Source organism: Toxorhynchites rutilus, chromosome 2 (genome assembly GCF_029784135.1).
Source record: "Toxorhynchites rutilus septentrionalis strain SRP chromosome 2, ASM2978413v1, whole genome shotgun sequence".
Taxonomy (NCBI): Eukaryota; Metazoa; Arthropoda; class Insecta; order Diptera; family Culicidae; genus Toxorhynchites; species Toxorhynchites rutilus.
The window spans coordinates 217,015,576-217,034,585 of record NC_073745.1 but is presented as its reverse complement, the minus strand read 5'-3'; the positions used below and the strand labels follow the sequence as shown (position 1 = coordinate 217,034,585).

General features: G+C 41.5%; 2 protein-coding genes across 2 annotated transcripts; both read right to left on the bottom strand.

Annotated features, from left to right (window-relative positions):
• Positions 1-3,099: 3,099 nt before the first annotated feature.
• Positions 3,100-4,833, bottom strand: LOC129767951 (uncharacterized). Its single transcript, XM_055769261.1, has 3 exons — positions 4,610-4,833; positions 3,811-4,550; positions 3,100-3,746 (listed from the first exon to the last, which is right to left on the bottom strand). Exons 1-3 carry the CDS (start codon positions 4,640-4,642, stop codon positions 3,437-3,439), a joined length of 1,083 nt encoding a protein of 360 aa, XP_055625236.1. The 5' UTR covers positions 4,643-4,833; the 3' UTR covers positions 3,100-3,436.
• A 10,653-nt stretch (positions 4,834-15,486) lies between these two features.
• Positions 15,487-19,004, bottom strand: LOC129766684 (uncharacterized). The gene is made up of 3 exons (XM_055767272.1): positions 18,048-19,004; positions 17,324-17,564; positions 15,487-17,258 (listed from the first exon to the last, which is right to left on the bottom strand). Exons 1-3 carry the CDS (start codon positions 19,002-19,004, stop codon positions 15,487-15,489), a joined length of 2,970 nt encoding a protein of 989 aa, XP_055623247.1.
• Positions 19,005-19,010: the final 6 nt, after the last annotated feature.

The following is a 19,010-nucleotide window of genomic DNA, read 5'->3' as shown; positions in this document are numbered from 1 at the left end:
ATCGCCAATACTAAATAAATTTGGGAAGTTATCGAACCGGATTCATGCTCGGTTGCTCGATAACGGACTAGATTTTTACACTACGGCAGATCCTCCAAAAGTGCCGCATCAGGTCCCTACCCACTACATCTTCGTCGATTTCAAGGGCGTATTTGATACAATCGACCAACGACAGCTATGGTGAATCATGTAAGATCACGGCTTTCCCCGGAAGTCCTAAAACTGGCAAGACTGATTCAGACTACGATGAACGATGTGCGGTGAAGTGCGCGGATCTCAAGCAATCTGTCGGAATCGTTTGAGGAATCGTATATGTCAGGAGGAGAAAGTGCCGTTCACTAGCTTCGGAGCTGCAGGCAATGACGCAGCGGCAGCGGCTGAATAAGATGGTCAAGTCCATTTTTCCGGCGAATCGCGACGTGGCGATAGTGGTGAACGATGAGACCTTTCTCACTCTGGATGGCAACGACTGGCAGGGCAATTCGTATTTTACTTCCCCAACGAAGGAAGTGAGCTCCGAAGTGAGGTTTATTTCACACACCAAGTTCCCCAAGAAGGTACTGCTGTGGATGACAACAAGCAAGAAGGGAATGTCAAAGTTACTCTTCTTTAGCTCCGGACTGGCCGTGAACGGGGAAATTTATAGTACGAAGTGCCTGTCGGAAGATGCGTCGTTCATCAAGAAATACCATGAGGGCGAAGACGCGGCGTTCTGGCGTCGTCTCCCAATACTCGAAGCGATCGTTCGAGGAGATGGAGCGGCTGAATATCGATGTGGTAACCAAGTCGACGAACCCGCTCAACGTCCCCCAGCTGCATCTCATCGAGAATTTCTGGGCAAACCTGAAACGTAAGATCTACTCCAACAATTTTGTCGCGAAAACTGAGAAGGAATTGATAAATAAAACGAAGAAAGAACTCAAAAACATGCCTACACGCATGTTTTCGTCCGCCATGGCGAATGTTCCGGTTAACTGCCGGAAGTTTTGCAAGTAAACTAATATAATTACCTTCCGATATGTTTCTATGGTTGTTCGTCCCTTCTCCCCCTCTTTAAGGCGACAAGCATTCGGAATCGGTGGTTGCAGCTTTAAGAGCCCTTTCTCCAATTTTCGGCCGTAATAATCGTCCCTGTCCCCAGACTGTGCATAATTCTGCGACCAAATTTGAGTCTACAATTTCGTTGTTGGAAGTTCCCGTACCAACGAGAAGCTGCCCCGTACGAAGCAAACGAAATTTCGCAGCCGCAAAAGAATCCATCCGGAATAACTCAAATCAGACCATTGCCCGACATTTTAGAAAATTGGGCGTCTCCCAAACCTTATTGTGACGTATTTTGCGAGAAGATCATGGGCTACATCTTTACAAGATCAATTCGACTCAGAACTGAAGCCACTTGACCATATGAAATGGTAAAACTTCTCCGATTGGGCATTTGGGCATATTTGTACAACAAGATAAGTTTTTAGAAGTGTTTTAAACCATTTGATCAGATTGTGTGTTTATGTGATTATGTATTTTGTACACTTTTGTAATGGTTATTTGTTAGATTTTCACATTGTGTTGTGTTTGTTGATATGTCCAATTACAGGCCACAATCACCTCTAATGCGACTCTGAGTGGTATGTACAATAAGCGGCAAATCACTGTATATATTAGGTGTACCGGTAAGTTTCTTCGGTTTTACAACAGATGGCGTAACTTGAATATTATTCCAGTTAATTAAATTTCCAGACATTCGTTGGAAAGCTACTGCAATTGCGCGTCTTTTTTCGGTATATGTCAAAAATTTGAAGCGTAAACAACATAGTTTTTTGCCACGTCGAATATGTCGAATTTCGTACCAACGAGAGTGTTTTTGTGGGGAGTGTTACTTCATTACTTCAATATGAAGAGAAAGCTACGGAACGTCATCGCATTTTGGTGGAAGTTTATGGTGAGCATGTTCCAACTGAACGAACGTGTCAGACGTGGTTTGCACGGTTTAAAAGTGGTAATTTTTACTTGGAAGACGAAGAACGTTCCGGATCGCCAAAAAAGTTTGACGATGAAGAATCGGAGGCTTCACTCGATCAAGATCCATCACAAACGCAACAAGAACTTGCAGATACACTTGGAGTAGCTCAACAAACCCTATCCGATTATTTTGCATTTGCATTGCATCAACATCGACGGCCGCGCGGTATATTCACGGCCAAAAGATTATGCTGTCTATTTGATAGGACCAGCTGGGTGTGGTGTACTATTAGCTGCTAAAACCGAATGAAACCATTACGGGGGACCTCTACCGACGACAACCGACGCGTTTGAGCTGTGCACTGGAGGTAAAACGGCCACAATACGAGCAAAGACACGATAAAGTTATTTTGCAGCACGATAATGCTCGGCTTCATGTCGCGAATCCGATCAAAACATACATGGAAACGCTGAAATGGGAGGTCCCCTCCCACCCGCCGTATTCTCCAGACATTTCCCTCTATTCTGCGGGGCAAATGACCACAGATGGCTAGAGTGACAGAACTTCCAAAGGCGAATGGTGTGACTATAGTTTAGCACCAATTGAGAATTGAAGTCGTGTCCTCGTATGCTATTCACTCGGGTATCAAATAGGAGCTAAAAATGAAGGGCGCTTCTAGAATAAAGCAAGAAACTTTGCTATCTCACGTCACGTTAGAGGCGAATGAACTGAAAAGTTTAAAGCCTCTTTAATCCAACATCATCATCATCATCTCACGTCACTCGCGATGCAGGATAGAGGAAATTGCTCCGTCCGATACCTACCTTTTTCGATCGATGCAACATGGCCTGGTTTACCAGCATTTCTCCAATTTTGATGAAGTCAAAAATTGGATCGATTCTTGCCAGAATGATGGGAAAAGTTGTGACTAGCGGTGGGCAATACTTATATATAAAAATATTAAATATTAAATTTGTAACCATTTTTGCAGAATAATGCTTTAATTTTTGACAAAAAACGAAGAAACTTACCGGTACTCCACCCATATACCGGTATTACAAATAATAAATAATAAAAGTACAAATATAATGCGAATTATTAAGATTGAAGTTAGGGACAAATTTCGAGATAGCGTTACAAAGTATTGTTTCGTGTATATCTTTATTTAACGTATATATATATAAACGGTATCAGTAATTTACATAGTAAATATGCGGTTATCAGTCGACGTTATTTGTAATGATTCTAATAAAATGAAATGATTCATTCTCTTCCAATGTCCATCCAGTAGCGATACTAACATATTACATACCAAAAACCTATTATTGTGATAACATTTTGAACTAAATTCGTGCTTGACACTTGCTACTAGACAGAACGATAAGTAGTTTGGTTTCGAATAATTTGGACACTTTTACAAACCTTCATGCAATTTACGTGTCAATCAACGGTCAACATCAGGGACATTCACGATTTGTCCTACAAATAGGATAGAATGGTAGGAAGGTAAGCGGTGCAATCCTTGATATCCTCACAATCGACGACCATATCCTTAACATTTAGCTGAAATCGCTTCAACCGATCCCGTCCTAAATCTGTCAGTCCATTCTTGATTGCGGCGGTGGCATGATACGAAAGGATCTTGAAGCAATGTTTCCGAACTGCGTTATGGGCTGGATTGTCCCAAATAGGTGTCTCGCGTACATGATTCCAAGCCAGAACAACGTAATCCAGAAGGGCATCCCAATGCTTAGAGTTGTATAACAATTGACACTGATCGACGAGGGTTCTGTTGAATAAAAAAAAAAAGATACCTTAATGTAAAGCACTTCAAAGAATCAATATAAACTTACTTCTTGAATGCAACAAGGTGTGTTGCTGCACGTGCATACGCTGGACTATCGGTTTTGCTGACCAATCTGGTAGAGGGTAAACTTTTCGTGATGTTCTTTTTCTGATAGCTCAACTGTTCATCCATCGGAGCAGTGTCCGGCATGGGTAGCTCATCGCGGATAGTTTCCTCTAATTGTGGCCTTCCTTGTGTCATTCCTGTGATTATGGAAATCAGCTGCTCATGGCTAAGACCTCTCAAAAGAACCTCCAACGGGGCATCACGATTTTTGCGATTTATCGATCCTTCATCCATCCGCATTCTCTTAGAATTGCCGGTCGAGTTTTTTGAAACTCGCTTACCCGGAGATGACCAGCTGTTGGCTTCAGGTGTCGGAAGAGCAGAGAGCTCTTTCATAAGCGAACGCTTGCGAGGTGAACTTCTGAGAGTCATTGCCGATATACTCTTCGTAGGGGTCTTTTGTGGTGAAATGTAAAGTCCTTTCTCCGGACTCCAAATAACCGGTGCTCGACGGCGGCCACGTTGCTGAATAAGGGCTTCATCTGGTGACATCCGGGGAGACAGGTAGCTGTCCGGAATGTCGATTGGTGGATTACCGTTAAGTATGCGATTCAATGCGTTCCTTCGCTGCATTGTTACTGGAGTTACAACCCGTTGGCGAAGCGGAAGGCCCAATCGCGTCGGGATTTCTGCGAGAACTGGGCGAGTCCGAGGGTTTTCTGGATTGGCCATATTTTGAAACTGTAAAAAAAACATTCAATACACATTTTGTTCGGAATTATTTATTCCAAAAAAAATACCTGGTCTTCGAACGGTGCGTCTGTTATATTCATGCAGAGTTAATACAGGCACAAAACATCACACTTATAGACGAGAACACAATACAAAGTTTACTTTTTTCCAGAGTGAAAAAAATGCATCCGCTTAGATCTTAATTCATATGTTTACACATTCGTTTTCCCGCTCGAACTGGAGCATTCCAAAACTTGAGCTGCAGTTATGTTTTTATTCAAACTGCATCGGTAGTTATTTTTGTCGATACTTCGTCGATATTTCGTACACACTCATTCCGAGTTATATGTTTAATTTATCTAATCTGTTACTCCATTCGAGCCATTTTGAATATTGTTTCAGAATATACACTGAGAGAAATAATTAGTAAATATAACGAATTTTTTGGTAAATACTACCAATCTATAGTCATTTTCGATCGTACTAATAAACACATATGTCAAGCAGAACCATGATTCGGAAGTCCAATATCGGCTACATTTTCTCGCCGAAAATGCACGTATCAGAATTATATCCTTATTATACCTCCGTATTACATTATGGGAACAATGAAAATGGTTAATACGCGCTTTTCTCACCAATTTTCAGATATGACAATATCCAAGCTTACTAATGTTATCGAGTAAAATATACTAATCTCTGGTAGGGATGCGGGTTTGTTGACAATATGTACAGAAAATTTGTACATTCTACTAATTTTGCATTACCAAATGTATTTAGTAGTTTTTTTTCTAAGGGTATGATTACAAATAATAAGTGATTGTAATACGAAAACATCGCATCTAATATTAAATATTTTATGTAATTATTTATGCCGAGGACATAGTAAATGCGATGCGATGAATTGGACGAAAACGAAACTCATCGCGTGCTATGAAATACTACTCCAGATCGCGCGTTTTTTGACCTTTTAATAATATCACAATCCAGTCCATTTCAAATGTAAACAATCCAACTTAAGGATTGCAGACATGATAGCATGGGTCATGCGGATAGTTTCAAATTGGTTGCCAAAGAGAATCCGATAGAAATGTCAAAAGAGATCCAATACTCAGGAAGGTAGAAACGAACTACATTTTTTCATCAATAAATGCTAGCGTTTAAAATCGTAAGGACCCAACTGGTATTTTGGCAGATACTGAAATTTCAGTATTATTGACTTCACAATTGTTTTTAACTTAATTATAATTCAACTCAATTTTTTATGATTCTGTACGCTAGAATTATATTATTTCATTTTTTTTTATCTCATTAAAACAAAAAAAAAGAATTATACAAATTAATAATTTATTTCAATGGCTTCGCCACCTTATTTGCAAAAAATTCAGACAGCCAGTTTTTGCAAGCCTCTTTTGAGGCCAACTTAGTATCACCAACAGCATTTTGCATGGACCGGAAGAGATGATAATCACTTGGAGCCAGGTCCGGACTATACGGTGGGTGCAATAGGACATCCCATTCGAGCTCCCGTAGCTTCTGGCGAGTCAGCAAAGATGTGTGAGGACGAGCGTTGTCCTGGTGGAGAACAACACCATTCCTATTGATCATTTCTGGCCGCTTCTGGTCAATCGCCTGCTTCAAACAGTCAAGCTGCTCACAGTAAAGAACCGAGTTGAGGGTCTGGCCATAGTTGAGCAGCTCATAGTGGACGATTCCCTTCCAATCCCACCAAACACACAGCAAAACCTTCCTGGCCGTCAATCCGAGCTTGGCGATGGTATGGGCCGGTACACCACGCTTCGACCACGACTTTTTTCGCTTCAGGTTGTCGTACGTGATCCACTTTTCATCACCAGTCACCATCTTCTTCAAAAATGGGTCGAGTTCGTTCCGTTTCAGCAGTGCATCGCAGGCGTTGATTCGGTCTAAAAGATTTGTTTGCGTCAACTCGTGTGGCACCCATACATCCAGCTTTTTTTGGAACCCAATTTTCTGCAAATGGTTCCAAACGGTTTTATGGTCTATACCCAGTTCCTGGCCAATCGAGCGAGTGCTCACATGCCGGTCTACTTGGATGATTTCAACGATTTTATCGGTTTCCATGACGATTGGCCTACCAGTACGGGGTGTATTTTCGACAGCTACTACACCAGAACGAAATCGATCAAACCAACGCTGTGCTGTACGAATCGTAACAGTATCGGGTCCATAAACTACACTAATTTTTTCGGCCGCCTTCGTTGCAGTTTTACCTCGCAGGTATTAAAAACGTAAAATATGATGAATTTCTTGCTTGGTGGACTCCATCTTTGACGCGCTATAACTTGAGACTGAAAAGGACAATCACAACACTTGGTGATCGGAAATTTTGAGCAGCTTATCGAGCTAAATTTTCATTCAGGATTCATGAGCTCATATCATGAATTCATCTCCATGCAGGTTGATCCTTTTTCGTATACTCCCAACCGTGTTTGTTTTCCTGACTACATCAATTCCTCTGTACATTTTGATCTGTTCATGAAGGAGAAAATCCATGGAATTCCAGATTATCATCGATCGGGGATCATTCCTACGATCTTCAATGCAAAGTATGGGCGTGTCAATTGTGATAACATGTACTTTACTGATGGGTCCACTATGAATGAGTCCACAGGATTTGGAGTGTTCAACGAAATTTTTAGCACCTCCCACAGTCTTCAGAATCCTTGCTCTGTGTATATTGCTGAATTGGCAGCAATACATTGGGCGCTGGACAGCGTCGCCTCACGACCTGTTGAACACTATTACATTGTAACGGATAGTCTTAGCTCTGTCGAAGCTATCCGTTCAGTGAGGCCGGAAAAGCACTCGCCGTACTTCCTTGAGAGAATACGAGAAATTTTGAGTGCTTTATCCAGACGCTGTTATGTCATTACCTTTGTCTGGGTCCCTTCACATTGCTCAATTCCGGGTAACGAGAGGGCTGACTCATTGGCAAAGGTAGGTGCAATTGAAGGCGATATTTATCAGCGTCAAATCGCTTTCAATGAATTTTATTCTTTAGTCCGTAAAAATACCATCGCTAACTGGCAACGTAAATGGAACGAAGATGAATTGGGCCGGTGGTTTCACTCGATTATCCCTAAGGTTAGCCTCAAACCATGGTTCAAAAGTCTGGACTTAAGTCGGGACTTTATTCGCACCTTCTCTCGACTCATGTCCAATCACTGTTCGTTAGACGCGCTACTCTTTCGTTTTAATCTTGCCGATGGCAATATCTGTGCTTGTGGCCAAGGTTACCACGATATCGAACACGTTGTTTGGTCGTGCGAGGAGTATCTTGTTGCCAGATCGAATTTAGAAAACTCTCTTCGGGCTAGAGGAAGGCAGCCCAATGTGCCGGTGAGAGATGTGTTAGCTAGTTTAGACCTTGATTACATGTCCCAAATATATGTCTTCCTAAAAGCTATCAATCTTCGTGTGTGATTGTCCTTATATCCTTATATTCTCCTTTTCCTTTCCCTTCGCGAGAAATCAAATCCCTTCTTACTAACAATAGAATAAGGTGAAATGTAAATACATGTTAGATATAAGATAGGCTTAAGAATTGAGTATGATGAATGTGAGTGCGAATGTGAGAGTGAACATTGTCAACATATCCTTATATCCCATCCTTTTCCTGAAACAAAATGTCACCCTTCTAAACTCGAGCAAGCCGCGAGTAATCGGTTCTCTACTTCATTAACATTAGAATTAATAAAAAATGTTTATATATACTTGTAACTATACAAATAGGAGTTTGGCTCCTTTAAACTTATGTAACTGAGCCTGTAAAAATAAACGATTTAATAAAAAAAAAAATCACAACACTGTCTAAACAAAACTTGTAGCACAGATTATCGTCTTTAAATAGCCGTATAGTACGACCCGATGCGATAAGTACAACACAAGATATGTTTAAAAAATGTTGCAAGAATTTTTTTTTAATCAAAATGCATATGAAAAATAGATTTATTTTACTCCGCATGTCCTAGGTTGAGACCCAGAAAATATTAAATCGTATAATTTTTTTAGACCCAGCAAACATTAAAGTCTTACAAGAAATCGGAATAAATCATAATCGCATATAATATCAATCAAAGTTTGTATCGTGTATATTTGAAATCGCATAAAATGTAAAAACTCGATTTTATATGCCATTATCAAATTAAGTCGCAATTCGGTATAATAACCCAGCAAACATTAAGTCGTATGAATAGCTATAATTGGAGGCGATATACATACAACCAAGACACATTTGTATGATATATGATGCAGATAACTAGCATATACACACAAAAGTGGAGGCGATATACGTATATGCCATATTTTGTACGCATATAAAGCCGTATATAACGATATGCGATGCTTTTTGGACTGATATGCGATTTGATACGACAACGTTACCACTCAATCCCAGCCAACATTAAATCGCATAACAAGCGTATATATAACATCATATGCCCTAAAATTTGGTTGGCATATAATGCGCCTAACTGGCATATGCATGCAAAAGTGGAGGCCATATACATACATGGCAAATGCTTACCGAATTTGTTTGGATGAATATGCAACTTTGACCGGCTATAATAGCGACTTTTACCATACTCATATACGATTTATTACAGACATCGAAAAAAAAACAAATGGCGCAAAATATTTTCGTGAAATGTTTATTAACGAATCGCCATTTTTATATATGAGTATTTATGTTTGTAGAAATGATAATTGTTTGATTGACTTGTGTTGGGAGCGGAATATGAATGTTTAAAATGACACAGATTGATGTTTGGTGAAAACTGCTCCGATGTGGGTTCGAACTCCGGTCGTCTGGATTATCATCCACCAGCTATCTCGCGCGGCTATCTGCAATTTAATTCAACAGCGTTTAAAACTTTCGAGTGCATCAGCATTTCATTGACATTTCAATATGATGTAATATGTCCTTTATTAGGATCTAATATGATTTACTGTTTCATGATTTTCTTCAGCATGCAACACGATTTTCTACAGTACTGAATCGATTTAAATTATACGCTTATACGACACACAAACTGTATCAGCGTAATATACGCATATGATGCGGATTAAATATATTTTACGACAATGTACATCATAAAATTGATGTTTATTATACCGATATGCGACTTAATTTGATAATGGTATATAAAATCGAGTTTTTACATTTTATGCGATTTCAAATATACACGATACATACTTTGATTGATATTATATGCGATTATTATTTATTCGGATTTCTTGTAAGACTTGGCACGTGCAAAATTATACGATTTAATGTTTGCTGGGAATCCATCGATGACATGGAAAATCGTGTTTTTGCATTTTATGCGATTTTAGATATATATGATCGATATTTTGATTGATATTTTATGCGATTGTGATTTGATACGAAATTATATGTGACTTATCATGTGCAAAGTTATACGATTTAATGTTTGCTGGGAAACATCAATTTTATGATGTACATTGTCGTAAAATATATTTAATCCGCATCATATGCGTATATTACGTTGTTGCAGTTTGTGTGTCGTATAAGCGTATAATTTAAATCGATTCAGTACTGTAGTAAATCGTGTTGCATGCTGAAGAAAATCATGAAACAGTAAATCATATTAGATCATAATAAAGAACATATTACATCATATTGAAATGTCAACCCAGCAAACATTAAGTCGTATGAATAGCTATAATTGGAGGCGATATACATACAACCAAGACACATTTGTATGATATATGATGCAGATAACTAGCATATACACACAAAAGTGGAGGCGATATACGTATATGCCATATTTTGTACGCATATAAAGCCGTATATAACGATATGCGATGCTTTTTGGACTGATATGCGATTTGATACGACAACGTTACCACTCAATCCATCGATGACATGGAAAATCGTGTTTTTTGCATTTTATGCGATTTTAGATATATATGATCGATATTTTGATTGATATTTTATGCGATTGTGATTTGATACGAAATTATATGTGACTTATCATGTGCAAAGTTATACGATTTAATGTTTGCTGGGAATGAAATGCTGATGCACTCGAAAGTTTTCACTGCTGTTGAATTAAATTTCAGATAGCTGGTGGATGATAATCCAGACGACCGGAGTTCGAACCCACATCGCAACAGTTTTCACCAAACATCAATCTGTGCCATTTTTAAACATTTTAAACATCCCATCCCATTAAACATTCCACTCCCAACACAAGTCAATCAAACAATTGTTATTTCTACAAACATGAATACTCATATATAAAAATGGCGATTCGTGTGGCTATAATATACATTTCACGAAAATATTTTGAGCCATTTGTTTTTTTCTATGTCTGTAATAAATCGTATATGAGTATGGCAAAAGTCGTATTTGGTGCTTTGACAATTCATTATTATATTCATATTAGATCGCAATTCAATTCAACATAATCGCTATTATAGCCGGTCAAAGTTGCATATTCATCCAAACAAATTCGGTAAGCATTTGCCATGTATGTATATGGCCTCCACTTTTGCATGCATATGCCAGTTAGGCGCATTATATCCCAACCAAATTTTAGGGCATATGATGTTATACAGGGTGGGCCATTTAAAGTGGAAGCATCTGGCAACCCCATAACTTTTGACAGAGATGTCAGATTAACAAATGTCATACCGCGTTGGAAGCGTCATTTCAGTACAATTTCAACCATGGAACAATACACACCTAAACAACGCGCTGAAATTGTTCAGCTGTACATTCAAAATAACTTCTCAATTGTGGCTTTTGGCAAAAAATCATAATGTCTGATGAGGCGCATTTCAACTTGAATGGAGGAGTGAATAAACTAAATTGTCGGTTTTATGCTACTGAAAACCTTCAATTCATCGAAACGCAACCTCTTTACGACCAAAAAGTTACTGTGTGGTGTGGCATTCATGCCGATAAAGTCATCTGCCCGTACTTCTTTGAAAACGAAAATGAAGCAACGGTAACCGTGAATGGGGAGCGTTATCGGACAATGATAACCGATTTTTTATTGCCATTTGTTCGTGAAAATGAATTGGACTGGTTCCAACAGGACGGCGCTACATGCCATACAGCGGCTGCCACGACCAAATTATTGCGCGAAATGTTCCCCGGAAGATTAATATCGAAAAACGGCGATTATGACTGGCCACCGAGATCACCTGATTTGACGCTTCCTGACTTTTTTTTATGGGGATATTTAAAATCCAAGGTATACACTGGTAAACCAAGGACCCTGGCTGCGCTGAAGGACAATATCCGACAAGAAATTGCTGCCATATCGGCCGAAACATTGGGCAAAGTGATGGAAAATGCCGAAAAAAGGGCACATTTTGCGGTCAAGGCCAGAGGCGGTCATTTACGAGATATCATAATCAAAAAGTAGTTAGAACAAATCTCCTTGGACCAAAATAAATGAATTTCAAAAAAAAAATTTCAAATTCCACTTCTTTACTTTGCTATTGCAAAAACAAATCCTTCCACTTTAAATGGCCCACCCTGTATATACGCTCGTTTTGCGATTTAATGTTTGCTGGGGAAACATTTTTCGTAGTGGCATTTAGTTAATTTTTCTCCAGTCTTATTTTTTTAATTTTTTTTAAATAAACGGCAATTTTCATTTCCATATGCGTGTACACTCCTGAAAAATTCACAATGTAGGTGGCTGCTAAGCCGTCATCTTTTTGTAGCCATCATAGAAAATCATGAGCATAGAAATCATAACCTAAAATTAAAATGAAGTGCTTCATGCGATCCTGCAGCAGTGATTCTTTTACAAATCGCCAAATTGCACCATGTTGAAATCGTATAGCAAATTTCCTCAGGTCAAAATATTTCCATCGACACTCTTCACTTTTATTCTATCGCGGCGCCTATAACGATTTGACTACTGGTTCACCATCACGCTTGTTTTGATATACAAATTTACAAATGCCATTCTGATATATAACTTTACACATCGCAAACGATGAAGTTCCCCGGGAAACGTTAATGCCATTGAAGAAGAAGTAAGTGAAATGTCTCGTAGACAGGTTGCAGCCTGTTAAGAATCTTTTAGGGTGTGGATCAGGGTTAAATTTTTAGGATGATTACGCACATGATCAAAACTCATCCGATATACTCATGACAGACATACAGCTGTATTAGCGTTGTACGGTTGTACTCCGAACATCATATGCATGTCAGCATGTACAGCGCTAGAATCATGTAATACCATTGACAGACATACAACTATACTAGCGTTGGACTTCGAAAATTGTATGTCTGTTACCATGTACAGCGCTAATACCATACAAGCATCTCCGTACAATCACTGTATCTGTACCGACCTGTTTCACCGTTCCACAGCTTCCACGGCTACAGCTTGTCAATTCCAACTGTACACAGTGCCATAGACGGGTAGTGGTTGGTAGCATGAACAAATTTTCACAACACCGAATCAAAACACTTGGTAAACATTTCAAATCATCTGCATCAATGGATTCTTCTCATTGACTTTTTTTTGAATTGATAACTCAGATATGGAAACTTTCTTGTGGTGTTTTTTTATAGTTTAGACGCTAAATAAAAACCTTTTTCATTGAATGCAAAAATGCAATAGATTCAAATTTCAGACAGTCAGTTATTTCACGAAAACGGTATTCGAAAGCAGAGAAAACAAACAGTGGTCTAAAATTACTTATTACTTAATATAAAGTAACATTCCGAAGCTTGAGTTTTGGTAGACTGCATACTTCGAAGTTGCTTTGCGTGATCGATTGGAACCACAATTTGGATGAATCAAATCATTTCAGATTAAAGAGTAATTTAGAGTGAGTTATCTCTAATTGGACATGCTAAGTCACCACTCAGTGTCGCATCAGAGATGGTTGTGACCTGTGACCTTAAAATTTATCGTGTTGTAGAAACTTACACAAATCATATTTACAAAAATGTCCAATTACACCGAGAAAATTTTCATATCAGATTTATCTGTACGACACATATTTTTGCGATCAAGCATATAAATTACATTAGTCTTGCACATGGAATTAAATTTAATGTGTGGTTGCATATAATAATGGATTCATTTTTGAAATGCACTCGAAATGTATTCTTTTTTCTTCATAAAACTCAAAAAAGGGAAAAAGTCAATTTCGGAAATGTTTTTACGTATTATCGTCAGGAATTATATGAATAATGTACACCTTATTCACTTTCCTGATTATAATAAGTAGAAATACCTGAACATTCTTCTTCCCTACTTGTGTTATTCGAGAGAGAAACAAAAATGCATGACATGATATATGTTGGTGCACTCACCCTACATTGTGTTTCCTTCAGCCGTCGTACCAAGCACTTGCAGGTAGCAACCAATTTCTGAGCCAGCACCGGGGGACAGCAACGGGTCGGCAATAATTCTTCCAACAGTATACAACTCAATCCACTCACAGCGGAGCAGCAGTAATTCCACACAGGTTAAAGGCAGCGGTATTTCACAATAAAACAGCATGCAGCAGGTAAGTTTATGCTTTTTCTTCGCATGTGGACCCACAGGTAAGTATCAGAGGGCAATTCACAGGTAAGTAAGCAAAGCAACTTTATCACTACATGCACATTTATTTCAAGATTTTAAAACGACAATTTTCTCTTCACATGCACTAAATATTATTTACGTCTTTCCTTAATGCGGGTTGAACAACTTATAATATGACTGCTCTAAGCAGCTGGTCGGTCGGGTAAGCTGGCTGGCCGGCTCGCGATGTGACAGTTGAGAGAAGAGAGAACTGGTCCAAGGCGCTTATAACAATGAATAACAGGTGAAGCAACATCATCACTTCAATAAGAAGGGAATAGCGGTTTGTGGAGCGGGGGTTGTTTATTTTGTTATTGCTAGGATACGCCATTTTTGCATTTTCACATGCGAGAGTAGTGGAAATGAGAATGAAATTCTACAAAATCATCCCTTCTTTTTCACATAAATTCGCGAAAGCCGAACATAGTAGGCATCGTTCGAATAAGCGTCGTAGCAGTTTGTAGAGAACCGCCGGCAGCGTTCTGATGCTGTTTGTAAACTATACCGACAGCAATTCCAATATGGCTGAAAGTGCATTTCATATGATTGTTTCACCTGGTATATATAGAGGCGCCTTGAACTGGTCTAAAGTGCGCCCGCTAGCACCAGTCCCTGGTTATGATAGAAAAAAGGCAAATGCAATGCAGCCAGAACCAACATACCCGCCGCCGTGAACTATTATGTTCAACAGAAAACTAATAAACACGAAACATTATTTTTTCAACTATATAGGCTACGGCTTTGTCTTAAAATCTAGGAACTTCTTATCTTAAGCTAACAAACAAAAATCCACTTATCTAGTGCTATCAACGATGGTGCTGGAGTTTTCTTCGTCGTTCACGGAACGGAAGCATGCAGATCTTGACAATAGGTCGAGTGATGATACCGCCACCAGCGGTCCGTAGATCAACAACCCTCGTTAATCCATCACCTCCAGGATGGATGGCTTCGATCCGAGCAAGGGGCCATCGAATCGGTGGTTGCATCTCGTTGACTACGATGACAAGCTTTCCCGGAGTAATGTCGTTGTTGCGCATCCAACATCGGGTGTCCTTCAGCAGCTCTTGCAGATACTCCTTCTTCCAATGCATCCAAAATTGCTGCGCATGCAGTTGTAGCTGCTGGTAGTGGTCAAGTTTGTACGCAGGCAGGTGTCGCAGATCTGGGTCGGGCAGAGCAAGCAGCGATGATCCGATGAGGAAATGAGCTGGAGTCAAAGCGGCCACGTCGTTGGGGTCTTCGGTCATCAGAAGCAATGGTCGGCTGTTCATGGCTGCTTCAATTTGCGTGAGGACGGTGGCCATTTCCTCGAACGATAAGCGAGTTGTTCCCAGGGTTCAGTAGAGGTGCTTTTTCGCCACTTTGACGGCTGCCTCCCACAGGCCACCGAAATGTGGAGTTTTTGGAGGAACCATGTGCCAGGTGATACCTTCGCCGTTGCAGGTGGCAACGATTTCGTCCTGCTGGGCTCGGTCGTGGAATTTGGCGAACATCTCAGCTAGCTCGTTTCTTGCTCCTTCGAAGTTCTTCCCGTTGTTCGAATAGATGCGGGAAGGTCTTCCACGTCGGGCAATGAATCGTCGAAGAGCAGCCAGGAAACCTTGAGTAGATAGGTCGCTGACCAACTTTAAGTGCACTGCTTTGGTCGAAAAGCACACAAAGAGGCACAGATACGCTTTTGATGACGAGGCGCGTTTGTGGATTGGGCGAAGATATACAGGACCAGCGTAGTCAACTCCCGTGATGCTGAACGGGCGGCTTGGAACGACTCGATGGAAAGGCAGCTGTCCAATTTGCTGCTGAGCCGGTACTGGGTTGAGACGTGTACATCGGAAGCAGTTCCGAACCACACTGTGGACGAGCCTTCGACCTCTGGGTGGCCAATACTCCTCGCGAATGGCAGTCAACAGAAAGCGCCCGCCGCCGTGAAGCAGTTTGCGATGGAAGTGTTCAGCGATGAGGTGGGTGAACGGATGGTTGGTAGGGATTAGGGCAGGATGTTTAGCTTGGTAGGGCATAAGAGCAAATTCAAGACGTCCTCCCACTCTCAAGACTCCCTTTGGATCGAAGAATGGAGTCATTTTACGGATGTGCGACTGTTTTGCGACGGGCTTACCCTCCTTCAGCTGCTTTATTTCGGCGGAATAGCCATCTTCCTGGGCCAATCGGGTCGGATATGCTTTGGCCTTATTGATCTCCTCTACGGTGAGCAGGTGTGAAGTGGGAGCAGCTGAGTATGAAGGTTGTGTGCGGACTTTCGATCGAGTGTTGCTGACGAAGCGCATACAGTATCCGACGATATGAAGCAAGCGACTATAGGAGGACCAGCGAGAGAACCACGGATTGATTGTTGGTGACGCTTGAGTGACCGCCACGATGGTTTTCACCTCCAACTCTTCCTTTGGAACACCCGGAGGAATCGAAATTGGCCAGCTTTGAGATGGCTGAGATAACCAATCGGGACCACGACTCCACAAGTCGCTGTTCAGGAAGCCTTCGACCGTCATTCCTCGAGAGACCAAGTCGGCAGGGTTGTCAACTCCATGAACATGCTTCCATTCGCAGCCTTGTGTGTACTGTTGTATTTCAGCCACTCGGTTTGCCACGTATGTAGGCCAGACGTTTGGAGGTGACCGCAACCAATGCAGTGTCACTGAGGAATCCGACCAGAAGTAAGAAGCGGAAACCTTGATGTCAATGGCATTCTTGATGCGAGAGTGTAAATGAGCGGCGACCACAGCCGCACACAGTTCCAAGCGGGCGATTGTGATTCGTTTCAGCGGCGCTACACGGGACTTCGAAGCTAGAAGTTGGATTCTTACTCGCCCTTGTCTGTCTTCGCATCGGGCGTAGGTGCAGGCACCATATGCGGACTGGGATGCATCAGCGAAAGTATGCATCTGAACGACGGAATCGGAAAGAAGGGCGTATCTATCTACACGATGTTCGGAGATCTTCAATAGCTCCTGTTGATAAGATTCCCATTTCGAACGGAGGGGTTCTGGTACCGGGTCATCCCAGTCGCAGGAAAGCAGCCATAATTCCTGGATAACGATTTTAGCACGAACGACCACCAGGGCGATGAGTCCAAGAGGATCGAAAAGCCTGGCTGTATCGGACAGAATGGACCGCTTGGTTGTAACTGCATCTTGGAATCAAAACGGAGAAAATCGCCTTCAGGTTCCCAAATGATCCCAAGCGCTTTGATGGATTCCTCAGGAGTGAACTGAAGGGCGGATTGTGTCCCAACTTGCTCGTTGCTGAGACCTTGCAACACCTCAAGACGGTTAGAGGCCCACTTCCGCAACTCGAAACCACCCTTCGGTAGTAGCTCGTCGAGCTCGGTACGCAGACGGATCGCTTCTTCAATAGATTGGGCCCCACTGTAGCATCTACTAAGAAACTCTGAGACTGACTGTCAATAAAGATTGCTGTTTATTTCCATGACTCTGCTTAAATACTAGTTTACACTTATTTTCTTAACTCTACACAAAACGTAACGTAATTTACTGGGCGGAGCATCGCACAGGGAAACGGTGCAAGTAGAAAGTGAAAGAGATGGAACGAGGACGGAGAAATGTTCTTGTGCTTGCAATTGGGTTTCCGCCTTGCACGCACAAGCATGTCTCAAGTGGGTCATTGAAATAAAACACTGACGCTTGCATCGTGCGACGAATTGTACACACGGTTCAAGTATCATGTTTACTTCTTTGGTGGGAATGTTGTTTCTGCGGTCATTAATTGTTTGGTGGGTGATAAACAATTTATGACCTGTGGTTAAAGAGGGTTTGGGTTCTCGGATAATTGAATTTCACCAAGTGTGAAATGAGATGAAACATTTGTAATTAAAGTGTTGGAGGAGATCTGTGGGAAAGTTCAATTTTGGAAGGCGTAGTGCCACACCACCAATGAAGTCGTCCACGTAGAAGTTCTTCTTGAGCGCTGGACCGCCAATCGGATACGCTGCGCCTTCGTCTTCCGCTAGCTGCTGCAGTGTGCGTGTGGCCAGGTAGGAAGATGGAGCCAAGCCGTACGTCACGGTTAGCAACTCGTACACTTGAATTGGTGTTTTCCCGGAAAATCGCCACAGGATGCGCTGGAACCTGACGTCATCGGGGTGTACGAGTATTTGCCGGTACATTTTGGCAATGTCGGCAACCAGAGCGATGGGGAAGGTACGGAATCGAAGAATAATATCCAGAAGATCGTCCTGCACCACGGGACCCACGCAAAGCGAGAAGCCGGTGGAAGTTTTCGCTGAGCCGTTAAACACGACCCGAACCTTGGTCGTCGTACTTTCCTCCTTAACTACGGGGTGGTGGGGCAGGTAGTACACAGGAGCATCATCATCGTCAGCTTCGACCAACCGCATGTGACCGAGAGAGATATACTCTTTGATAAACTTGCGATATTCTTCTTTCAAATGTGGATCCCGTTCCAGTTCCTTTTCCAAGTGTTCGAATTGTCGCTGGGCATTGTTTCGGGATTCACCAATCATGACTTCAAAGTCGGGTTCGCGGGGATAACGCACGATGTAGCGGTCTTCTTCATTTCGGGAGACAGTAGACTGATACAGGGTCTCGCATCTTCGCTCCTCTACAGAATATGTATCGGTGTTGGTCAGCTCCTCTGTTCGCCAGAATCTCTCCAAACATTCCTCCAGAGAAACCATGGAAACCTCAACTACACTACACGAGGCGGTTGGCATCGATGCTTGCGTGAATGGGCCAGCATACGAAGTACCGGCCACGATCCATCCGAAGACGCTATTGACCAGAAGTGGAACGTTTCTGTCAAGCTGGATGCGTTCGTTGCTGGGGAAGAAGGAGTAGAAGTGCCTGGCGCCTAGAACCATATCTAT

Excerpts from the sequence above, each read along its gene's own strand:
- LOC129767951 (XM_055769261.1), bottom strand. The coding sequence starts at position 4,642 with ATGAATATAACAGACGCACCGTTCGAAGACCAG. Across the intron at positions 4,551-4,609 it reads ACGCACCGTTCGAAGACCAG|TTTCAAAATATGGCCAATCC; the intron begins GTATTTTTTTTG and ends TTTTTTTTACAG. Across the intron at positions 3,747-3,810 it reads CACCTTGTTGCATTCAAGAA|AACCCTCGTCGATCAGTGTC; the intron begins GTAAGTTTATAT and ends TTTATTCAACAG.
- LOC129766684 (XM_055767272.1), bottom strand. The coding sequence starts at position 19,004 with ATGGTTCTAGGCGCCAGGCACTTCTACTCCTTCTTCCCCAGCAACGAA. Across the intron at positions 17,565-18,047 it reads ACGACTTCATTGGTGGTGTG|TCAGTCTCAGAGTTTCTTAG; the intron begins GCACTACGCCTT and ends CTTTATTGACAG. Across the intron at positions 17,259-17,323 it reads GATCATTTGGGAACCTGAAG|CCAGGCTTTTCGATCCTCTT; the intron begins GCGATTTTCTCC and ends TGTCCGATACAG.